Source organism: Pseudorca crassidens, chromosome 11 (genome assembly GCF_039906515.1).
Source record: "Pseudorca crassidens isolate mPseCra1 chromosome 11, mPseCra1.hap1, whole genome shotgun sequence".
Taxonomy (NCBI): domain Eukaryota; kingdom Metazoa; phylum Chordata; class Mammalia; order Artiodactyla; family Delphinidae; genus Pseudorca; species Pseudorca crassidens.
In genome coordinates this window covers 101816796-101840151 of record NC_090306.1, presented here as the reverse complement: position 1 = coordinate 101840151, position 23356 = coordinate 101816796, and the positions used below count along the sequence as shown (strand labels likewise).

Here is a 23356-nt window from a genome sequence, read left to right as displayed (position 1 = left end):
TCCAGATGGCCTGGGGGCGGGGCCGGGCGAGGCGGGGCGGGGCAGGCGGCGGCCTGGAGGCGGGCGGGCAGTGTCGGCAACGCGGAGGTGCGCTCGCCTCACTGGGCTCGGCAGGAGGCGGAGGCGGCGGAGGCGGCGGCGGGGGCGGTGACGTGCACAAAGGCGGATTGTGGCTTCACTGGTGCTCGCGGCGGGCGGCGCCGGGGCGGGGGCGGCGGGGCGCGCCGGGGGCCCCCGCGGGCGCGGCGCAGGCGATGAGCCGGGGCCCGGCATGGCCTCCGCGCGGCCGCCGGGCTGGGCCTGCGCCTCGGCACCCGCGCCCGCGGGGCTCCGGGCCGGGCCGCCCGCCCTCCCCGCCGCCGCCGCTGCCGCCGCCGCCTCCCCGGAACCTGCGGGCGGCGCGGAGGCCGAGGAGCGCTCGCTGCAGCACATGCTGCGCGCCATAGCCGAGGAGCGCGGCCGCCTCAGCCTGCGCCGCGAGGTCTGCGGCCTCGGTGAGTGGGGTCGGCCGGGGTCGAGGCCGGGGCCGCCGCGTCGTCGGGGTGTGCGCGCCTCTGGGTGTCTCTGCGCGTCTCTGTCTCTGCGTGTGTCTCTGGGGCTCCCTGCGTGTCGCATCCCCCTCACGCCCCCGGCTCCCCGCGTCCGGCTGTTTCCTGTGCCTCCGCGTCTCCGTCTCTGATTTTGGTCCCGAGAGCGGTCCGGCACGCTCTCGTCCCTGTGTGTCTGTCTCCCGGGTCACTCGGCGTCTCCCTCTGTCTGTCCATCCGGGCGTCTGCCCGTCTCCCTCCTTCCCCTCCGTGGCTCCGCCAGGCCTCTTCCTTCTCCAAGAAGTCCTCCCCGGGGCCTCAGTGCCGCTGCAGGGAGTGCGGGCGCTGGATCTGGGGAGACCCGGAGCCCGACATGGCAGGGCCGGGGCCCCGTGGGCTCCGGGCAGACCTCCCTGCCAGCTGCCCCGGCCACCGTCCCAGCTCGCCGGGAGGGCAGGTCTCCGGCGTCCTGAAGCCTTTGTCTTCCCGCACCGCTCTCTCTGCACATTGGCTCTAACTGGGGACCTGTTGGACCGTCGCCCCATGAACCCACCCGCTTGGCAGCGGGAGCGGGGCCGGCCGCCTCTCTGGGTGTGATGCTGCTCTAAGGAGGCCCTAAGTCCTAGATGGGCCGGTGACGTGGGGTGGAGGTGCCCCGTGTGGTTTGAGAGAGCCTGGGGCTCCAGGTGTAGGTGGGGTCTTCCGTCATGGCTGGGCGTGAAGTGATGGCTACTGACGGATCGTGTTCAGACTAAAGCCCGAGGAGGCCGTTTTCTCTCTGAAAAGACCCCTCCCTTCTTCCTGCGGGAATGACTTCATACCACGTTCTCAGCCACCCCCCCAGCCCCACCCTCATCCCCAGTCTGGGCTGGGGCTGTCTGAGGGGGCGACAGCACTTTGTGGAGAAGGGAATGTAAACCTTGGAGATTCTGCCCTACCCACTCCCTTTCATTCACCATTGGGGAAACTGAGTCCCAAAGAGCCAGCGCATCCCCATCTAAGGTCACAAGGCATTCCAGGCCCCTCAGCAGGCCACACCCTGGAGGCTGGAAGACGAGAGGAAATAAATTTGCGGCCTCCTTTTTTGCAGGAGGCGGACTTGGTACAAGATACTTCCCCTCAGCAGGTCTCAGCCCAGCCTGCCCTGGAACAAAGCTTTCCTCAAGCATGGGGGTGGGGGTAGGGTGTCTACAGGCCGGGGTGGACGAGGACAGAGGTTCTTTGGTCTCTTCTGAAAAGGCGTCACTAATTAGTTTCGAGCAGAAATGGAAGGGTCCTCATTTGTTCATTCAGCACATGTTCATTGAGCACCTACTGTGTGCCCGGCTGCATGCCCGCCTGGCAGGCCGCCTGTCACCTGGCACAGAGTGTCTGAGAGGGGAGGGGTCGGAGGGACCATTGCTCAGGCCCCTCAGCCCTGTTTGCTCAGCAGCTCCGGGCACCCCTCCTCACTCCCCTGTCAACACGGTCCTACTGTCCCCTGAGCATCCCTCTGCCCTGTTAGACAGTCCCTGCCCCCAGGAGCCTGCACTGCCACCCCCTAAGAACAATAATTTGCTGTAGCACCTGGCATTTCCTGGGTACTCAGTGTGTGCCAGGTGCCTTATGCAGGCTCTGTCAATTCGATACTGACCTTGCCAGATATAGGAACATTATCTCCACTTCACCGATGTGGAGCCTGAAGTTCAGAGAGGCGAGACACTAGCCCAGGGACAGCCTGCGAGGAAGCTGTATAGCTGGGATTGACCCCGGTCAGTGGGACCCCAGTGCCTGTCCCCGCAAATGTCCCAACCAGGCCTTGTCGCACCTACTGCGCTGCATCTGGGGAGGGGACCTGCCCACAGTAGGCCAAGAGCACAGCCTGGTGCTTGCACTATTGCTGTGTCTCCCCTCCTGCCTCTAGTCCCCCCTCATGCACAAGCTCTTCCCATCTTACCACCCCCAGCCCCTCAGAACTCAGTCCCTGTAGTGCTCTGATGCGCTGCACTTTTATTTCTGCTCTTTTCTGCGCCTGGAAAGCTACCTCATACTTAACCTGCCCTGCAAGCACGTGCAGGTCTCCCTTCAGGCCTCAGAGCTAATGCTGCCACCCGGGGACCCTTCCTCCGCCCCGTCCTGCTGCCTGTGCTTTCTTTGTACTGGGTTCGCGTCTGGTGGATGAACGGACGACCATGGGTGGCACTGTGATGGTCTGTGTGGCTGTCTCCCCAGTTAGCAGGTGACCCCCCCCACCCCATACACACACAGGGCATTGCCCAAGTCTAAGTCTCCTCAGTGCCCAGCACGGGGCCCATGCAGAGCAGAGCCCCAGGGCACACTCAGCAAATGAATGAGAGGATTACTTTCTGGGCTGGGGAATGAAGGGTGTGGACGGGCAAGGAAGTTGGAAGATTAAAGCCTTAGAAGAGCTCACGTTGCCGTCTCTTTCATTTTTCAGATGAGAAATGTGATGTTCAGGGAGGGACAAGCTAAACAGTGACTTCACACCCAAAGTAGAGTTAGGACAGAATGATTGGCCCGAGCACCCAGGCGTGAGCCCAGAACGCCCTCCCCAAAGCACTTTCACCATGTCACCCGCTCATCTCCACTTTGCAGCTGGGACAACCTGTTACATTTATGAATTAACTTAAACCTCCCAGATTTTTGTTGTTGTTGTTTAATTAAAGCTTAGGTTGTTCAGAACTAACCTCAGGTTGTTTTGAAGGTATAAGGGAGCCTCTGGGGGAGACGCTTGACCCTGGACAATCTGTTGTCATTTCTTTTATTTATTTATTTGGCTGCGCCGGGTCTCAGTTGCGGCCTGTGGGATCTAGTTCCCTGACCAGGGATTGAACCCGGGCCCCCTGCATTGGGAGCACAGAGTCTTAGCCACTGGACCACCAGGGAAGTCCCTCTTTTTTAAAACAATTAATTTATTTATTTATATATTTATTTTTGGCTCCATTGGGTCTTCGTTGCTGTGCGTGGGCTTTCTTTAGTTGCGGCGAGCGGGGGCTACTCTTGGTTGCAGTGCGCAGGCTTCTCATTGCGGTGGCTTCTCTTGTTGCGGAGCACGGGCTCTAGGCGCATGGGCTTCAGTAGTTGTGGCATGCGGGCTCAGTAGTTGTGGCTCACGGGCTCTAGAGCGCAGGCTCAGTAGTTGTGGCGCACGGGCTTAGTTGCTCCGCGGCATGTGGGATCTTCCCGGACCAGGGCTTGAACCCGTGTCCCCTGCACTGGCAGGAGGACTCTTAACCACTGCGCCACCAGGGAAGTCCCGCTGTTATCATTTAAGTAACAGTGTCTGTCTATGAGATGAGAGAAGGCGACTACGCCCTTCTCCCTGCCCGCATTGTCTCTTGGTTGCATGATGAAAAGTACCTTGGAGATCCCAACCTGATTTTTGAATCTGTCTGCTGTGGCCTCTGCAGTAGAGGCGTTTTTTTGAGGACTTGCTCCACGCCGGGTGGGGGGATCAGCCTTGATCCGTGCTGCGTGGGGTGTGGGTGCAGTTGAGGGGACAGAGAGCCAGATACACAGGTGACTTGGCTGAAGTAAAAATCCTGCTGGAAGCAGCCAGGGCTGTGCAGGATTTTGAGCAGGATTTTGGCGTTTTATCCACAGGAAACTGCCTGTGATTCCAGGTAGCAGGTGAGCCAGGCTGATGGCTGAGGTGGCCTGAGCGGGGCTCCAGAGTCTCTGAGTTGGGAAGAATCGGGTGGTCCAATGCCCACATGTTGTGTGATGCAGATGTCTGTAACAAAGGTGGAGATAGCCTGCCTGACACTTCCTCCTGGGGCTTGGGCCTTCTAATGGGCTCTGGATGTCAGCGCATGCATGCTGTGTGGGCAGGCTCCCTTCAACAGGGGCAGCACACCCCTGGCGTTTGGTCAAGTCACGTGGACATGACTCGGGTCTGAGTGGCAGAGGGGCCTTCCCCGTGCTGCTTGTCTTTGGGCCCTGCCTAGGCTGAGCGTTTTATTTTAGTTTTTCAATTTATTTTACTGTATTGTTTTTTCCCATGGCCGCGGATGGCGTGCGGAATCTTAGTTCCCCGACCAGGGATTGAACCCGTGCCCTCGGCAGTGAGAGCGCGAAGTCCTAACCACTGGACTGCCAGGGAAGTCCCCAAGGCTGAGCATTTTAGAGCTGTTTATTCTTGGGCCCTCGCCCCCTTTTAGGTGGCCTGGGGAATTTTCTCTCTCTTTGGAGTGCTGTGGGACAAAAGGAGTGTTTCACATTCACCATTTCCTTTTATCGTCAAAATAATCCTTTAAGGTAGGTATCATTAAACTGCTCTCTTTGTCCTGGTGAAGAAGCACAGGGTTAGAGGTGAAGTAACATGCCCCAGTCCTATGGCCAGTAAGTGGCAGAATCTGTCTGGGCTCTTAGCAGGGGTGAAGCCCTCACACCTGTCCTCGGGTGCGTGTGGCCTGGCCACCATAGGTGTGCTCAGCTGCTTGGCACGAGGTGGGCTGAGGAAGGGCCCAAGTCGAGGTGTGAGGGGTTGTGAGGGGCACAGAGAAGGGAGCCACCTTGGCCGACCAGCGGGGTTCGTGCAGGCGTGGCCTTTGAGAGGGGGTTAGGGTGGGCAGGACTTGCCTGGAGGAGCAGGGAGGCTTGAAGCCTGGCTGTGGGAGTTGAGGCTGGAGCGATGTTTGGGGCTCTGAGCGCCCGGCTGGGACTTTGGTGTTCGCTTGGCCTGGCCTTCAGCAGCTCGGCGAGTGTTTGACTCGTGGACCGGCCAGCACTGGAGAGGCCGTTAGCACGAGGGATGCTGCTCACGTGCCGTGTGCCAGCCCCGCTGGACCTGCAGCAGCACCTCCTGTGGAGGCAGGTTCTGTTAAAAGCCCATTTTGCAGATGAGGAAACGAAGCTTCAGAGGGGCAAGTGACTCACCCAAGGTCACGTAACTGGGAGGTAGCAGAACTGGGGTTCCTGGGGTTCCAGCCGAGGCATGTCAGGTGCCAGTAGCCGTCCTGTAGAGAGTTCTGGAATGAGCCAGAGGAGTACGGGGGAGACTGCCTTCCTGTGAGCCTCGCCTCTGCGCTGAACACCTACACGTGCCAGGCACCTGACACCACCCTGTGAATCGGGAAGAGGACCTTGCACGCTCGGCCCAGCCCTCTGTCTTGCTCGGTGCAGTGTAGCTGGGCGTAGTGGTGGGCGGGGGATGTTCATGGGAGGCGTGGCTGGAAGGGAAGAACGGGGGCCTAAGCACGCCACCGTTTGGAGCTTCTGGGTCCTCATCTGTAAAGTGGAGACAACAAAGTCTGTAGGGTCATGGAAATTGTCTGAGAAGGGACACGCACAGCCTCATGCCACCCCGTGAGGACTGCAGGAGATGCGGTAGGAACAGACCCAGCACAAGCCCTGGCACGGCGTTGACCCTCTATGCTGTTGTTGTTATAAAGGACACAAACATCTGGCCCAGTGCCCGCGTGTGGAATTAGGGTTGGATTCAAGCTCTGAAGTTCAGACTGCTTTGCAGTGGCTGGTGCCAGTTTTTCTGGGTTCCCCTGGGGCCCTCCGTCTCCAAGGCAGGCAGAGCCGGTTCTGGGGCAGTGCCGCGAGGAGGAAGTGTGGCCGTTTAGAGTGGCAGTGGTGTCTCTTTCGGTTCCTGCGCCTATTTTTAAGGCCTGTGGGTTCTGGCCTCTATCCGTTTCTGGGGCTGGAGCAGCCCAGGCAGCTGCCGGAGTGGTCCTCTCCCAAGGCAGGGACTCTGCATCCTTCCAGAGAACGCTGAGGACGCTGGACCTCGCACTCTAAGGAGACTGAGGGTCATGGCTGCAGGGATTCTTGGCAAAGCGAGAGGGCCATCAGCTGTGTTGGCATCCTCGCCCCCTCCCCTGGCCTGGGCGCCAGTGCCCGCTCTGCCGCTGCCCTGAGGCCTTGAACAAGCCGTGCCCCCTCCTTGCAGCGCTGGCTCCTTATTTACATCTGCCTCCTTCACTGGGCTGGGCGGGCTCAGGACTACCAGCCGAGCCATGAGGCCACTGCAGAGAAGCCCTGAGCGGGACGCTTGTTAAAAAAACAGCATCAAAATCCCCAGACAAGTTTTTTCCAATTAAAAAATGTTACATGGGCTTCCCTGGTGGCACAGTGGTTGAGAGTCCGCCTGCCGATGCGGGGGACATGGGTTCGTGCCCCGGTCCAGGAAGATCCCACATGCCGCGGAGCGGCTGGGCCCGTGAGCCATGGCCGCTGAGCCTGTGCGTCCGGAGCCTGTGCTCCGCAACGGGAGAGGCCATGACAGTGAGAGGCCTGCGTACCACAAAAAAAAATAAAATAAAATAAAAAATGTTACATGTACAATATAGAAACTGGAAAATATAAAGAATGGAAAAAAATTACTCATAGTTCCAATCACGTAGTCACACTGTTAACAACATCTTGCTTTCCAATCTTTTTAAAGCTCCTTTAAAGAATACTTGATATTCTACGCATAAAGTTTCTTAATCATGCTTTCTCACTTAAAATTCCTAAAACGTTTCCGTGTTGTTCAAACTCTAAACATTATTTAAATGATACAGGATAGTTGAGTGGATGTGCCATAATTTACTTAATCGGTTTTGTCTTGTGGGAAACGTAGCTTGGATCCAGTTTTTCACTCTTATAAATAGCTTGCAACAGGGCTCTTCATTTGTGCGAAGCTTTCTGCATTTGGATGACTTCTTTCGGCTGCCAACCTGGGAGGCCATTTCTTAGAGGCTGCTGTCTGACCCCCAAGGCAGGACTAGGACCATAGGTGGATGTGGCGGGTGGCAGACAGATGTTTACCAAACTCATGGAGAACTTTCTGTTATTTATTTATTTATTTTAATTTTTGGCTGTGTCAGGTCTTAGTTGCGACATGCGGGATCCTCTGCTGCAGCGCATGGGCTTCTCTCTAGTTGTGGCGTGTGGGCTCAGTAGTTGCGGCGCCCGGGCTCTGTAGTTGCGGCACGTGGCCTCAGTAGTTGTGGCGCATGAGCTTAGTTGCCCCACGGCCTGTGGGATCTTAGTTGCCTGACAGGGGATCGAACCTGCACCCCCTGCATTGGAAGGCAGATTCTTAACGACTGGACTATCATGGAAGTGCCATGGAAAACGTTCTGAATCATTGGCATTGGTACAAACAGGAAGAAAGGTGAGTGGCGGGTGGTGGCTTCCTGGCACCCGGGTGTGCCAGCTGCTGAGAGAGGATCCAGCCTCAGACGGGGCTTGGGGCCGGCTGCCCGCTGGTCGGTGATTCTCCAGGCCTGTCTCCTCCCTGGGATTGCAGGCTTGCCTGCTGAGTGGGGGAGGCAGGTGTCCTTTGTCCTGCAGCTGGGGACGGGGAAGCCTGGGAACTGAGTGGCCCAGGCTGCTCCTTGCCTCCAAGACCCTCTCACTTCCAGCTCTGCGCGGCCCCTGCCCGCCCAGCCTCGGGGACAACAGACGGTGACCCCCGCATCAGCACGGGTGCCAGGCTGCCTGTGGGTGCAGTGCAGGCCTTGGTCCTGGCTCTTACCCTCCGGGGGCTGGTATGGGTGGGGAGACAGTGCTGGGTGTGATCGGCAGCCCTCCAGTCCGTCCTCTTGCTGCTGCTGCGCGGCTTTGGGACAGGTGTTCTTCCGAGAGCGGACGTGATGTCCCTCTGCCCGACGTCGCGCCCTCCTGGCGTCGGGGCTGATCTGGCAGCTTGCTCCCCACCTCCTGGTTTTGGCTTGGGCAGCAGAACATCCTCAGGGTCACAGCCATCCCGGGGGAGCCGAGATGGACAAGAAAGATCCAGAATTCAACCAGCCTGTCGCTGTTGCTGTGCCGACAGGTAGGTGAAGCTGCGAGAGGGCCCTGGCAGACTGAGCACCAGAGCCAGAATGCCCGATGGGCCCTCCCGCCTGTTGTCTCGGTTCAGGTAAAGAGATCGAGGCCCACTGGGGGCAGGGCAGGGTGTCCTTACTTTCCGTGTGCAGTGACCGGGCTGGGCTGTGGAGGGAGAGAAGCACAAGGAGGCCCCTCAGGGCCCAGCTGGCTGCAGCAGGAGCTGAGAGGTTGTTGGTGAACCTGCAGATGAGGGGTCAGGGCGTCTGGGGGCCGAGGTAAGGGCTGTCCAGCTGGGGGAGGACCCTCTGCACGGTCCAGGCCGCGCAGGATGAGCGTCAGCTCACTTGGGAGGGACCACCTTTTTAATATTCACTTACTTATTTTTATTTATTTGGCTGCGCCGGGCCTCAGTTGCGGCATGTGGGATCTTTTTTAGTTGTGGCATGCGGGCTTCTTAGTTGCGGCACGTGGGATCTAGTTCCCTGACCATGGATCGAACCCGGGTCCCCTGCATAGGGAGCGTGGAGTCTTAACCACTGGACCACCAGGGAAGTCCCTAAAAAGGGAGTCTTGTGTCTGATGGGATACAAGACAAATACCCTGTTAGCCTGAGTCTTTTAAAGCAGCGGTCCCCAACCTTCTTGGCACCAGGGACTGGTTTCGTGGAAGACAGTTTTTCCATGGACCGGAGTGTGGGGGTGGGATGGTTTGGGGATGATTCAAGCACATTACATTTATTGTGCACTTTATTTCTATTATTATTACATTGTAATATATAATGAAATCATGATACAACTCACCGTAATGCAGAATCAGTGGGAGCCCTGAGCTTGTTTTCACTTGCCACTCACTGATAGGGTTTTGATATGAGTCTGCAAGCAACTGATTTATTACGGTCTCTGTGCAGTCAAACCTCCCTGCTAACGATAAGCCGTATGTGCAGCCACTCCCTGGCGCTAGCATCACTGCCTCAGCTCCCCCTCAGATCACCAGGCATTGGATTCTCATAAGGAGTGCGCAACCTAGATCCCTCGCAGGCACGTTCACAGTAGGGCTCACGCTCCTGCGAGAAGCTCATGCCGCTGCTGACCTGACAGGAGGTGGAGCTCAGGCAGTAATGCTAGCGATGGGGAGCGGCCATAAATACAGGCGGCGCTTCGCTGGCTCCCCCGCCGCTCACCTCCTGCTGTGCGGCCCGGACCGGTAGCAGTCCGTGGCCTGGGGGTTGGGACCCCTGTTTTATAGGATATGTTCTTTGCCTCCCTTGAATGACCAGTGGATACGTGAGAAATGTCTCTTGGCAAAGTGAAAAGGAGAGGGGCTTAATTTTTAGTCCTGTAGTTGGAGGTGCTGTCGCTGTTTATCTTTAGTGTAAAAACCCTTTGGTTTGGGACGTGCTTTGAATCTTGACTGTTTACACTTGGGACAACACTTAGGACAGAACAAGTGAGAAAAGCAGAGTACAAACTACTCTTTACAGGGAGCGTGTACTACCAAGATCGTCAGGAAAGAGCCCGACTTTCACAAAGGGCTCTGCCGCGTCCTCACTGGTGCTCACAGCTGCTGAGCGGAATCATGGGCGGGTTTTGTCCCTGTTTACAGAGGGGGGTTGAGGCTCAGAGTGACGGGGACCTCGAGTGAGGCGGGCCTGGGCTTCTGCCTTCTCGTTCTTTCTGGAACGTTGCTCACGGGCACCATTGCAGCCGCACTGCCACCCAAGACCCTCGTGCCAGTTGATTGCTCACCTTTTCTGCGATCTCCACCCCTCTCTCAGTGTACATTTTTAGGTAACCGTAGTCACTGTTGCCTCCCTCGTGCAGGCCATAGCGACTGAGCACCCGGGGATGCAGAGCTGGACTGGGCTTGGCCCTGCTTCCCGGGGCTGAGAGCTTCCCCGGGAGATGGTAGGGGCAGGTGGGTAGAGGGTAACCGGTCATGCCGCCCCCTGATCCCACCCACACCCATCACGGACCAGCCCAGACACTCCCTGGACCAGCCCCCACTGCTGACTGCCCTCGAACACCTGTCTCCCCAGAGTGTGTCGCCTCCAGCTCAGCCTGACTGAGACTGGGCAAGGGTCAGCCCTTCTTCACCTGCCCCTCCAGCTGTGGCCGAGTTCTGTCTGCCCTGAGCCATCCCTCATCCCCACCTGGGTCACCTGTGGGCTGGACTACACCAGCCCCCGCGCCTGGCCCTCCGTCCCACCACGGCTGCCGCTCCCGACTGTGTTATACTCTGCTGCTTACACCCCTAGAAACCTCTGAGGCCTACAAGTCAGAGTTCAAGATCCTTTCCGACCTGGCCCTGCTGACAGCTAAGCCCCAGCCGTGTGAGTCTTCTCGGGGGCTCCTCCACACTTTGCCACTCTGTCGCCCCATCTGTCAGGGGAGCCTCACCTCTCAGTTCTCGGCTCAAGGGCCCGTCTGGCCCTTTCCTGACCCCTTGAGAGGATCAGCTGGGCCCCCCCTCCTTCGTTCTTGACGGCACCTGTACTGATTTCTGCCATCAGTCCTGTGACGCTGCATAGCCTCCTGTGTGTGACTTCCTTTCCCTCACCCCCTGGGGTCCCCTGCAGGGTCATTGGCACTGGCTCTGCATCCCTTGTGCCAGCTCAGGGTGGGACTGATGGTGGAGCGAGGCCCAGGGAAGGGGCTGTGAGGGGAGTGTGGGTGATGAATCGATGGGTTCGTATCTGTTGAGTGAAGAGGGTGGTCATTTCTTGGGGAGGTAGCCCTTGAGTGGAGCCGTCCTCACGGGGGGTCCCGCTGGGCAGAGACAGAGCAGGGAAGAAGGCAGAGGAGGCTCAGAAATTAATTTTCCCTGAATGCTGTGTCACTTTGGGGAAGTCGCTGCAGCTCTCTGGGCCTCCGTTCTCCTGGCAGAGTAGGACTGATTACTGCCCTGCGTCCACCTCGGGCAGAGGTCAGCCTCCAGACCTAGAGCATCAGAGAGTGTCACGGAGGCTGCCCGTGACAGGTGACGGCCCTGGGTCAAGGCCAGGGGGCCTGTGGGAGTCTCTGTGGGCAGAGCCCTTCCCCCTTCCAGCTCTCAGTTTCCTCTTAGGTAAAATGGGGAGAGGAAGGTTGACGTGGACCACTGTTCGCAGCCCGTGGTTCTGGGGTGTGTGGTCAGCAGTCCACAGGCATTACTGCCTAACCCAAGCCACTTGACAAAAGCAGGGCCAGCTACACTGCGCCTCAGGGAGGTCAGTGCTGCTCTGTGCTCTGATTCAGGGACAACGGAAATGAAATAGGAAGAAGCAGAAGTAGGAAGAATTGCATACGCCACCCTGCAGCCCAGAGATGGAAATAAGAACCCGGTGGTCCCACCACCCAGAGCTACACCGTCACGCTCGGGGCTGTAGCTGTCATGCCCGCCGAGCCCCCAGCTTTGTCTGCAGGTCCGTCCTACCGATCCACAGCACCTGGTGGCCGGTGCTGCCTCGGGTGGTCCCCAAGACTGCGCCCCCTGCCGGGAGGCGGGCGCCTAGCATTCCAGCTTCCTCCGGCCCCGGGGAGGAGGGAGCTGCCCACCCCGTGGGGCTCATCAGCTCTTGCTCAGCTCCTGGGAGCCCTCGTCCCGCCCCCGCTCCGTGTGGCAAACCCCAAGGAGTCGACTTAGGCTGGAGCTGCTGAGCCGCGCAGGGAGCGGGGATGGCGTCATCTCAGGCGGGGCACGTGTCTGGGAGCCTCCCTGCGAGTCCGGCTGCCTCCCCGTTACTGCAGGCCCAGCACTGGGTCGTTCCCATAGCAGCCTGTGGTGAAGGGGGGTGTCACCCCTGCCGGCAGACGAAGAAGATGAGGCTGAGAGAGGGGAAGGCCCTCGTTCAGCGTCCCAGGTAGTCAGTCTGGGTTCTGGGCCCAGCTCTCCTGGACTCGAGGCTGTGGCCTGTCCCTCTCCCGCTTGGACATCCATCTCTCCAGGGAGAGGCATTTGGCGCCTTTTTTTCCGTGTGGCTTCGCCCTGGTCTAGTGTATGAAGAAGAACCCCACCCCATGGTTGTCACAGAGAAGGAAGTCTTAGAAGAAGCGAGAATAAAGGAGGGAAATGAAAGAGGAGACAGGCTCGGGGGTGGGCGTTCCTGGCGAAGAAGCTGCAGCTGGAATTGCGCAAGGGAACCGAGACCCCAGGAGCGAGGAGAGATGAGACAAGCGGCCCCTGGGGGAGGGCTGGGGGCGTGTTTGGAGGGACTACGCTAGGTGACGCTGAAGGTAGAACACCTGAGGGGCAGGTGTCCTTTGGGTCTGCCCAGGGGCCGGGGGTGGGGGGACTTGAATCCTAGCTTCACGCAGTGTGTCATCAGCTTTGCATCCTGGCCCGCTGGAAGCGCTTGGTAAACGTCAGCCTGGAGCCCGAAGCCTGCAGGAGTAGGTGCTGGGCACAGCGGTGAGCAAGACAGCCCCTTCCGCCTGGACTCACTGTCCAGGTGGGGTGGTCCAGCTGTGCCTGGTCCCCAGCTCTGAGCCTGGTCCGTGGGCCAGGATGGGTGCACCAACACGGCCTGGGGTTGCTGGGTTTCAGCATCTGCTCTGGCGCAGTGGTGGGAGCAGGTGGGCTGTGAGCCTCTTGCGGTGCTGGCCAGGCTTCTGGGCTTCTGTCATGCGCCTCGTGCTGCGTGGCGCGGTGGGGCGGGGGCAGGAGGAGGTGGAACAGGGACCAGGGCAGTGAGGGCGGTGACCAGGTGATCGCAGCCCAGGAAGGTGGGGAGGGTGGGCGGGAGGCGGGAGCCGCGGTGGCTGGGTGGCGGCTCCTGTCGGGGCTGGGGCACCTTGTGTGGGTGTCCCCCGAAGATCCCTCAGGAGAACGGCACCTCGTCTTGGAGGCCCGTTTATGTGTCAGAGCAAAGCAGTGAGTCAGGAGTTTGAATAAGGCCACGTCGGTGACGAGCTCCTAGGAGACGGGAATTTGAATGTGGAGCTCCTGTTTTGGCCTGATGACTGCTTAGGCGAGCTCGAAGCCCCCTGGGAAGAGGTGGTGGGGAGCGAAGTGGCCACAGGGCTGCGGGTTTGCAGGCACTGCTGTTCTGGAGAACGCAGAGGATTGCTTTGGGGAACTGTGGGCCGTGGGGACTGAAGCCCCACCCTTGAAAGTGACCTTGAGATCAGGGTCAGGGTTTGTTTCTCACTGCACCTGGGGCCTCAGGTGATGCCCGGCACGGAGCAGGCTCAGAGTGGGTGCTGAACCGACTTGGATTCCAGTGCCAGCTCCCATCGTGATCTTGCTGGGTAAGCAGGACCGAGGGCCTCCTGGAGGTGACCTGAGGGCCGCAGGAGCACTTTAAGGGTTTCGCAACATTGCGCATATTGTGAGAAGGGACAGTGGCTTTGGGTTTCAAAGCTGCCGTGGTGCTCGCTGAGTAAACTGGAAAACTGGGGTGCAGTCATGCGGTTGTTTGTTCAACATTCACTGACTCCCCGCTGTGGGCCCTGCCCTGTGGTGGGTACCTGGTCGCCCTGCCCTGTGGTGGGTACCTGGTCACCCTGCCAGTGAGGTGCCTTGTCGTGGTGGGAAGGGACACATCAGTGTGTTCGTGTGGCAGGCTTAGAAGGCAGCCCTGGGCTGTGGCCTGGCTCTGCCACGTGCCAGCAGTGCGACATCAGATGAGGGAAGCAAACCTTGAGCCTCGATTTCCTCATCAGTTAAATGAAGGTAGCAACATTATCTCACAGGGTCTTTGTGAAGATCAAATGAGGTAAAGTGGCCCAGGTGGGTCAGAGGAGGTGCGTGGGGCGGGTGGTGGGAACAGGCCCCAGGGACGTGATGGCCAAGCTGACTTGCACAGGCTGGGTTGGGACGGGCCTAGGGCGCCGTGGTTCGGTCCAGGAAGATTCCATGGTGAGGGGTGGGGTGGCCTGAGGACGCGCAGGGTGTTTGGTCAGGGGCGGAGGGAGGGGCTGCAGCATGGGGGACCACAGCGCAAACTGGAGGGGCTGTCTGTAGGGCCTGGCTCATCTGGGGAAGGAGGCTCGACTTTTTCCTGGAGAAGAAGGGGGCCAGGCAGGTGATGGGCTCTCCTGACCCGGCCGCCTTGCCATCCTTGAGACTCCGTGCTTCCCTTAGGCTGGAGTGGAGGACCGGCCTGGCCTGTGGGATTGCTCACGTGGGGACCCGTCTGACCAGTACTTCTCCATCCAAGTGCCTCATCAGGGCAGCCCTGGGCCTCCCTGGGCAGCTTCTTTGTCTTTTGTGCCCTGAGGGAGGGTCTCTAGCCCATGAGGGGCACTGAGAGGCACGAGTTGATGAAAGGCCTATTGAGGGGCCACAGAAGCCTATTCATGCTGCCCTGGCTGCTGGGGGGCGGAAGCGGCCAAGGGCTGCCTTGGACTCTCCCCAAAGAGGCCAGTTGACCCCCCCCCCCAGCCTTTGGGAGGGGCCAGGCTGAGCCGAGGCGGCTCCCAGGAGGTCCCTCTCAGGACCCTTGGCCCAGGTGGCCCTTGGACGGGCTGGGCATCGGGCATCTACAGGCCGTGGGTCATACCTCTGCCCCTTCCTTCTCCCCACAGCAGAGAGACTCTGTCTCAAACCCTTCAGGGCTCCCCGGTCCTCTGAGGATAAACGCAAAGCCCGCAACCCAGCCAGGAGGCCCTGTGCGGTCGCGTCCTTTCCAGCTCGGACTCCCACGTGGCATCCTGGCTCTGGACCCTTTCCCATCTCGGCCTCACGAGGAGGACCTTGGATGCTCTTCCCACCCCCCAGCAGGAAACTCCCCTCCTCAGGGCACGCTCCTGACGCCCCAGCGAGGCGCGGCGCCCGTCGTGCAGGCTCAGGGAGCACAGCCTGCCCTCCCGACCCTCCCGAGGCAGCGTCCTGCTTGTCTGTGTGAGTTGCTGATAAAAAGCTTCCTCCCGCTCAGCGCCAGGTGGGCAGGGTCCGTGCTGGGTTCTGGTCCCCGTCCCACCCAGCACTGAGCACCCAGCCTTGAATGGTGGCACTCGGTAAACGCTTGCTTCGGCATAAGCAAGGTGTGGATGGCTGGGTTCAAGTACCCGCTGCAGCCGAGGTGAGGATGGTCGGTGGTTAGCACAGTGCCTGGCACACGGTGAGTCCTTGGTGCTGTTTCGATGCACAGCGTATTATTGATACACTACAGAATGTTTGAAAAACAGGAAAACGTTGTAATTCCCCCACTCTCGACACTAACCACTGTGGGAGTTTGGGTTCAACTTCCTTTCAGTCTTTCTTCTTAGGCATGTTTTTAAAAAAGCAATTTCCTTCCTTCAAGCGTTCTGTACAAGTTTTGTGGCCTGCTCTTTGTTTTTTGCTGTTCTTTTTTCTTTAGCTTTCTATCATAAGCATTTTCCCAAGTAACTGCATTGTGATTAAAAATGTTTGTTACTCTTGGAATAGGTAAACATGGTCAGGGCACAAAATTCAAATGTCTGAGAAGAGTCATAGACAAAAGGCCAAGACGCCTTTCTCCTCCCTGGTCTCTCTCCAGAGGCCGTGATAATACTGGCAATGATGTAAATAACACTTGCTGACCCTGGGCCCCAGCTCAGTGGCAGCTTGGTTGGGCTTCGAGGGTATCAACTAATTAAAAACTCCTAACGGCCCCGGGGGTTGGGTCCCATTTTCCCAGTGCCCCAGCCTCTCACCCCACAAGCACTTGGGCCATTATGAACGATTCACTTTTATATGAATATAAAACCTCTGATATTGTTAGCCCCTCATATTTCCCCTCGCTTCATTTGCCCTAGAGATCTTTCCTTAGCGGTGCAGATAGAGCTGCTTCAGTTCGTGTTTGAAAGCTACACGGTATCCCATTCTGTGAATGATCTCTCATTTATTCAGTTAACTTTCCTGTTGATGGGACCATTCCAGTACTTTGTAAGCAGTGCTGTAGGAATTACAGAATCTTACACCGGAGGTGGAAGACTGTAGGAAAAACCCCTCGGGGAGGAGCTGCTGGGTCAAAGGGAGAAGCAGCTGTGGTTTGGTTGCCCAGCTCTCTCCTAACAGATTTCATCAGTTTCTTATCCTGCTGCCTGATACGAAGTCCCCATTTCTCCACACCCTCTTCAGCGCGGAATGTTGTCAGGTGTTTTGATTTTTTTCACATCTGGTAGGTGAAAAATAGAATTTTTCAGTTTTCATTTACATGTCTCTAATTGTGTGAAGCTGAGCATAGTTTCCTGTCTTAGAAGACGTTTATATCTCCCTTTGCCTTTCCGTCCTGTTTCATTTTATTATGCAGTGTATGAAACTTATTTGTTAAGAAAATTAACCCTCATTTAAGAGATCCCGTGATTTTTCCAGTGTGGTGTTGTTTTTGCCTTTGTTTCTGTTGTATGGGGGTGTTTTCCTATGGAAATTTCTTCTGTTGTTTGATTTATCTATCATTCTTTTTGTTTTTCTTTTATTAATTTTTGTCTTTTTTTTTTTTTAATATCATTCTTCTCTTTGACAGCCTTTGTGTTCTACTCAGAAAGGCTTTCCCCTTTCTGAGAGAATAAAGAATTCACTCAAGGTTTACTTGGTTTTCTTATGATTTTACTTTTGGCATCAGAAGTTTTTCTTTTTTGGAATCGGTTTTGACGTGACCAGGGGCCCAACCTTATTCTTTTTCCTCAGCTGGCCAGTTGTTCCAAGACCACCTGTTGAAGAACTGTCTTCATCCTACTGATTGGAAGGATGAATATTTATATAAACTAAATTACCATGTATTTTCATTCTGCTTTTGTACTTTCTATTCTGTTCTATTGATCTAATTGTGTACCAGTACCACCTTGCTCTCATTAATCGTTCGGTTCATTTCATTTATTCACTTAATTAGCCAATATTTATTGTTTCCTATAGGCCAAATACTATTCTAGGAGCTAAGTGTACAGCAGTGAACAAAACAATCAAAGAGGGAAAATGCTCTGTTAAAAGAGATATGTTCTAGTAAGGCAGGTGCTGGCGCACGATGGCCCCAGGCCACCTCCAGCCTGCTGCCTCTTTTGGTAAATAAACTTTTATTGGGACATAGCCATGCCCATTTCTTTATGTATCGCTGTGGGTGATTTTGTAGTTGAGACAGGACTGTGTGGTCTGCAGAGCCTAAACTATTTTCTATCTGGACCTTAACAGAAAAAGTTTGCTGGCTCCTGTACTCAGGAAAGACTGAGAGCAAAGAAGATAGGTAAAAAAGATATGAGCTATAGAGTGATAGGTGCTATGGAGAAAGATAAAGCAGGAAGTGGGGTAGGGACTGTTGGGTTGGATTTACAATTTTAAACAGGGTGGTTTGGGGAGGCCTCCCTGAGAAGGTAGGTGTTTGAGAAAGGAGCCAAGTGGAGGTGAGGACGTCAGCCTCATGGAGGATTGAGAGCAGGGGCGTGGCAAGAGCTGATTCAAGCATGGGGACCAGTTAGGGAGCTGGGCAGGAATAGAGGCAGGAGATGGTGGTGCTTGGCCCCGGTGCCAGAGTGGTTTGTGAGAAGTGGTTGGCTTCCAGGTACATTTAAAGGTAGAATCAGTGAAACGATGCAGAGATGAAGTCAGAGAGTTCTGCAGGAAAGCAAAAACCAAAACCGAAAATCAGTGGTAGAATTTAACAGATCTGTAAATTAACATATCTGTCCAAGTAAGAGAGGACTGAAAACTTTCCGCTGGAGACAGCTTCTGGTGAGACAGTAGCTAGAGGTGATATGGGATTAAGGGAGGGTTTTTGGTTTGTTTCCTTAAAGTTGGGTGACTCTTGAGTTCTTTCTTAGGGTTAGAAGTGAAGAAACTAATCCATGGTAGCTTAGACAATAAGAAATTTATTAAAATAACCAACAAAGGGGCTTCCCTGTCCAGTGGTTAAGAAGCCGCCTTCCAGTACAGGGGACGCGGGTTCGATCCCTGGTCGGGTAACTAAGATCCCACAAGCCGCGGGGCAGCTAAGCCCGCGCGCCGCAACTACTGAGCCCACGCGCCTCAACTACTAAGCCCACGCGCCTCAACTAGAGCCCGTGTGCTGTAAACTACAGAGCCCACGCGCTCTGGAACTCACGCGCCACAACTACAGAGCCCACGCGCCCTGGAGCCTGCATGCCACAACTAGAGAAGAGAAAACCCGCATGCCACAACTAGTGAGAAGCCCATGCACCACAATGAAGAGCCGGCGTGCCGCAACGAAAGATCCCGCGTGACTCAACGAAGATCCTGCGTGCTTCAACTAAGACCCAACGTAGCCAAAACTAAATAAGATAAATAATTTAAAAATTTTAAAAAATTTTAAAAATTTAAAAAAATAAAATAACCAACAAGGACCTACTATATAGCACAGGGAACTATACTCAGTATTTGTAATAACCTATAGGAAAAGAATCTGAAAAAGAATATATACACGTATATATGTACATGTATATATAACGGAATCACTTTGCTGTACACCGGAAACTATACTTCAATAAAAAAATTTGTAAATTTTTTACAAATTTGTAAAATCAACTATACTTCAATAAAAAAAAATTAAAAAAATAAAATTTTTGGCTAACAATCTGTGGAAGAGTTGAAAACTAAAGCCTCCAGAAGACTAGGAATGCCCAATACTAAGGACTTGAGTGGCCCCACTGTCTCCATCTCCTATCTCCACTCTCTCTGGCCCTTTTCCAGCCTTCAAGTCGACCTCGTCCACGTGGCAGGACAGGCAGCCAGCAGTCTGTGGGTTTTTTGTTTGCAACGCGGAAGGGTTGTGTAGTTTGTGTTGATGGTGACACGAGGATTTAGCTTTCTAGTATGTTTTAATATCTGATAAGAATCAGGATCCCACATCACTCTGAATTTTCCTGGCTGTTCTTATTTTAAAACATTCTCTTGGCATTTTCTATTGGGTCATGTTAAATTAATAGATCAAATTAGTTAGAATTGCTCCCTCTATGATTTGAATATTCTATTATTATTATGCTTGCCATGGTGATCTGTGATCAGTGATCTTTGACGTCACTACTGTAAAAAGATTGACTTGCTGAAGACTCAGGTGCATATGCCTACATCTGGGACCTTGGAAAGAATATGAGTGGCAGGGTTTGAGCCCCAGATGCTGTCGAGCCACTGGATTCCCAAGCTTCAGTTGCCTTATTTATTTATTTTTTTGCGGTACGCGGGCCTGTCACTGTTGTGGCCTCTCCCGTTGCGGAGCACAGGCTCAGCGGCCATGGCTCACGGGCCCAGCCGCTCCGCGGCATGTGGGATCTTCCCGGACTGGGGCACGAACCCGTGTCCCCTGCATCGGCAGGCGGACTCTCAACCACTGCGCCACCAGGGAAGCCCGCCCTGCCTTTTTTTTAAACCAAAGACTGAGGTTTTAAACTAAACTGAGGTTATCCCCACCTCATCAAGTTGCCATGAAGAGGTAACAGGTGAAAGGGCTTTATAAACTGTAGAGTGCAGGGCAAACGTGAGCCGTCATCACTGTCAGTGCTGTTGAGCTGTTGGCACAATTACGTCCCCCATTCAGTGTCATGCAGAATGAGGTAGAGAATCTGTGGCCAGGTGGTTGTAGAGCACGGAGCTGGGCGTGGGAGGCGCGGGTTCTTCTCCTCACACAGCTGCGTGCCTTCTTCCGTGCGTCCCCAGACTCACTAGTCTATAAAGGGCTCTCCCAGTTCTGAAGTTCAAAGCCGGTAGCTTGTGAAAGCAGGTCACTCACTGCAGGCAGGGGAGGTGGCTGGATCCCCGTAGTCCCATTTCGAGCTGGAAGAGACCAGTTTTTCTGATACAGCCCATCCTCATTATTCACGGATTCTGTATTACAGATTTACCTACTCAACAGAAATTTATCCATAACCCCGAAGTCGCCAGTACTTTTTTGGTGCTTTTGTGGTTAATCGCAGACGTGTGCAGAGTGGTGGGAAACTCTGAGTCACCCGAGGTAGGTGCACGGTCCCAGCTGAGGTTGAGCAAGGTGACACCACGCCTCCTTGTTTCAACTCACCATTTTTGTGGTCTATATAGTGCCATGTATTTGCATTTTTGTGCTTTTTGGTGGTGATTTTGCTGTTTAAAGTGGCCCCAAGCGTAAAGCTGGAGTGCTGTATGGTCTCAAGCAAGAGAAGGCTGTGATGGGCCTTATGGAGAATATACATGTAGATAAGCTTCGTTCAGGCACGAGTTACAGTGCTGGTGTCCTGGAGTTCAATGTTAATAACCCAACTATATATTAAATAAGGTGTCTTTAAACAGAAACACGTAAGACAAGGTTATACATGTTGATCGGTGGACGAAATTGTAACCAGAGACTTGCAGGAGCTCAGCCCTGTATCTCCCTCGGAGCAGCCGCTCGGTATTTGCTAATTCAGTGTCTGTGGCTGCCTTATAGAACATAACTACCATGGATTATGAGAGCAGATTGTAAGGCCCACAGCCCAGCAGGGAGCAGCCTGGGGGCGTGGAGCTGTCCGTGGTGCTGCCCCAGTGAGTGGCTCAGCATCTGGGGCTGCATCTCTCCCATAAGTCTGTCATCCACTGGATTCAGGGGTCCGGAAACTTGCTGCCCCTGTGGCCAGATGGCAGGGAGACAGGGCCGGAGAGAATCACGGAGATTAGGGAGCTCTCTGTTGGACTGGCGGCTCTCAGGGTTTATGACCCAGGGGATTTCTTGCTGGACAGGTCTTGGGAAAAGCTGGTACTGATTTCACAGGCCACACAAGGGTCCAGTTACCCCTCATGTGTCTGTTCACACAGTTACTGCACCGCGTAGTTTAGGGACACTGGCAGGTTTGGGATCCATGACCTCATCTGCGCGAGCCACACTGCCGACAGGGACACACGAAGCAGCAGTGCAGAGGGTCCCCCCGAATGTACACGTGGACAGAACTTTACGGCTTACAAAGGACTTTCGTACTGGCCTCTCCCCCCGCCCCCCGTCCTCACTGTTGGTTCTGGGAGGGTGGCAGGTTAGACCCCTCTGACAGATGGAGTTCCTGGGATCCAGAGGGGTGCAGTGGCCACCTGGCTGGGGGGCAGGAGAGTCAGGGCCTGAACTCAGGTATGTCTGGCTGTAGATCCACACGCTGTACCTGCTTCCACGAGTCTGGACGCTCTCTGTGACCTTGACCCTTCCTAGCTTCTGGACTTGGACTGTCTCCTATCCCACCCTCCTCGCCTCCCTCTGAAGGTGGGGAGTCCCTTCTCTGTCCCCCTCCTCTCACTTTAATGAGCCTTATGACATTCATCAAAAGTCGTACATTCATGGGAAAAAGTGGTGTCATCTTACTATTACAAATATTAAAAGTAGGGCTTCCCTGGTGGCGCAGTGGTTGAGAGTCTGCCTGCCGATGCAGGGGACACGGGTTCGTGCCCCGGTCCGGGAGGATCCCACATGCCGCGGAGCGGCTGGGCCCGTGAGCTGTGGCCACTGAGTCTGTGCGTCCGGAGCCTGTGCTCCGCAACGGGAGAGGCCACAACATTGAGAGGCCCGCGTACCGCAAAAAAAAAAAAAACCAAAAAAACCCACAACATATTAAAAGTAAAAACAAAGAAAAAAGAAAACATATTTCCTGTGAGGTAGAGCAGCTCCTGCCTTTCGGGCGTGTGACGTATGTAGTTGTGGTCAGTGTGTGTACAGCCTGAGCTTCCGCTCTTTCACCAGACGTATTACACGCATTTCCATGTACCTACTTGTCTTCATAGGCATCCTTTTAAAAGACTGACGGAGATTAGGTTTAGTACATACAGCATAATTTACCTAGATTAAATGTCAGTAATTACAGAACATTACTTTCTTTTTCTCCTTCCTTATTATTATGATTATTGTTGTTATATTATTTGCTCTCATTGATACAGAGGGAATGTCTTTCTGCAAAAGGCATTTATTTACTTTACTCCTATTTTTTCTTTTCCGTAAGATAGATTCACAGAAGCAGGAAAATGCTCACTTGCTTTTCACACAGGATAGAGTGATTTTTGTTCTCTAGCCATATATGAGAGCTCCCAGTTCAATGTACTCTTCCCAGCTTTGGCTGTCGTAACTTTTTAGCAACTTTATTGGAGTATAATTTATGTAAAATAAACTGTGTCCGTGTAAAGTAAGTAATTGGATGAGTTTTGATGGTTGTGAAAGCACCACCAGAAACAGAACGTTTTGGGGCAACTACCAGTCTGCTTTCTGTCACTGTAGTTGTACCTTTTCTGAAGCGTCATGTGAACGTGGCCTTTCAGGTGTAGCTTTTCCTATGCCTGACGTTCACTCAGCATGATGATTTTGAGATTTATCCGTAGTGCAGTGCGGATCAGTAGTTTGTTCTCATTGCCAGGAACATTGAGTGGCTACGTCATGTTTCACGTGTACCTCCTCCTGGTTTCCAGTTTGGGTTTACTAGGGACAAAGTGTCTGTGAACACTTGTATGCCAGTGTCTGTGCCAGACACATGCTTCATTTCTCTTGGGCAAGTACCTGGGAATGGCTGAATCACTGGTAAATATGTGTTTAACTTTGTCGAATCTGCCAGTTTTCCTAAGTGGTATTTTTTTTTTCTTTTTGCACTCTTTTTTTTTAAAATTATTTATTCATTTATTTATTGTTTTTGGCTGCGTTGTGTCTTCGTTGCTGCGTGCAGGCTTTGTCTCGTAGCAGCGAGCGGGGGCTACTCTTCCTTGTGGTGTGTGGGCTTCTCATTGCGGTGGCTTCTCTTGTTGCAGAGCACGGGCTCTAGGCATGCGGGCTTCAATAGTTGTGGCACACGGGCTTCAGTAGTTGTGGCATGTGGACTCAGTAGTTGTGGCTCTCGGGCTCTAGAGCACAGGCTCAGTAGTTGTGGCACACGGGCTTAGTTGCTCCGCGGCATGTGGGATCTTCCCGGACCAGGGCTTGAACCCATATCCCCTGCATTGGCAGGCAGGTTCTTAACCACTGCACCACCAGAGAAGTCCTAAGTGGTATTTTTAAAATACCAAATTTGCCTTCTTAAAAATGACAACTTGGGGAATTCCCTGGTGGTCCAGTGGTTAGACTTCATGCTTTCAGTGCCGAAGTCCCGGATTCGATCCCTGGTTGGGGAACAAAGATCCTGCAGGCTGCGGGGTGTGGCCAAAAAAAAAAAAAAACAAAGGACAACTTGTTCTTTCAATGTGAATTTTTAAAAACTAGTGCGATT

At 54.7% G+C, this 23356-nt stretch overlaps 1 protein-coding gene across 2 annotated transcripts in view; it reads left to right on the top strand.

The window, feature by feature from the left end:
• Positions 1–337: 337 nt before the first annotated feature.
• KIAA0930 (KIAA0930 ortholog) overlaps positions 338–23356 on the top strand; it is a 44512-nt gene continuing 21493 nt past the window's right edge. For both annotated transcript variants that reach the window (XM_067698358.1, XM_067698359.1), the window contains exon 1: positions 338–494. In XM_067698358.1, the coding sequence (XP_067554459.1) occupies positions 431–494 (64 nt within the window). In that variant the 5' untranslated portion in view covers positions 338–430. The remainder of the gene's footprint in view (positions 495–23356) is intronic.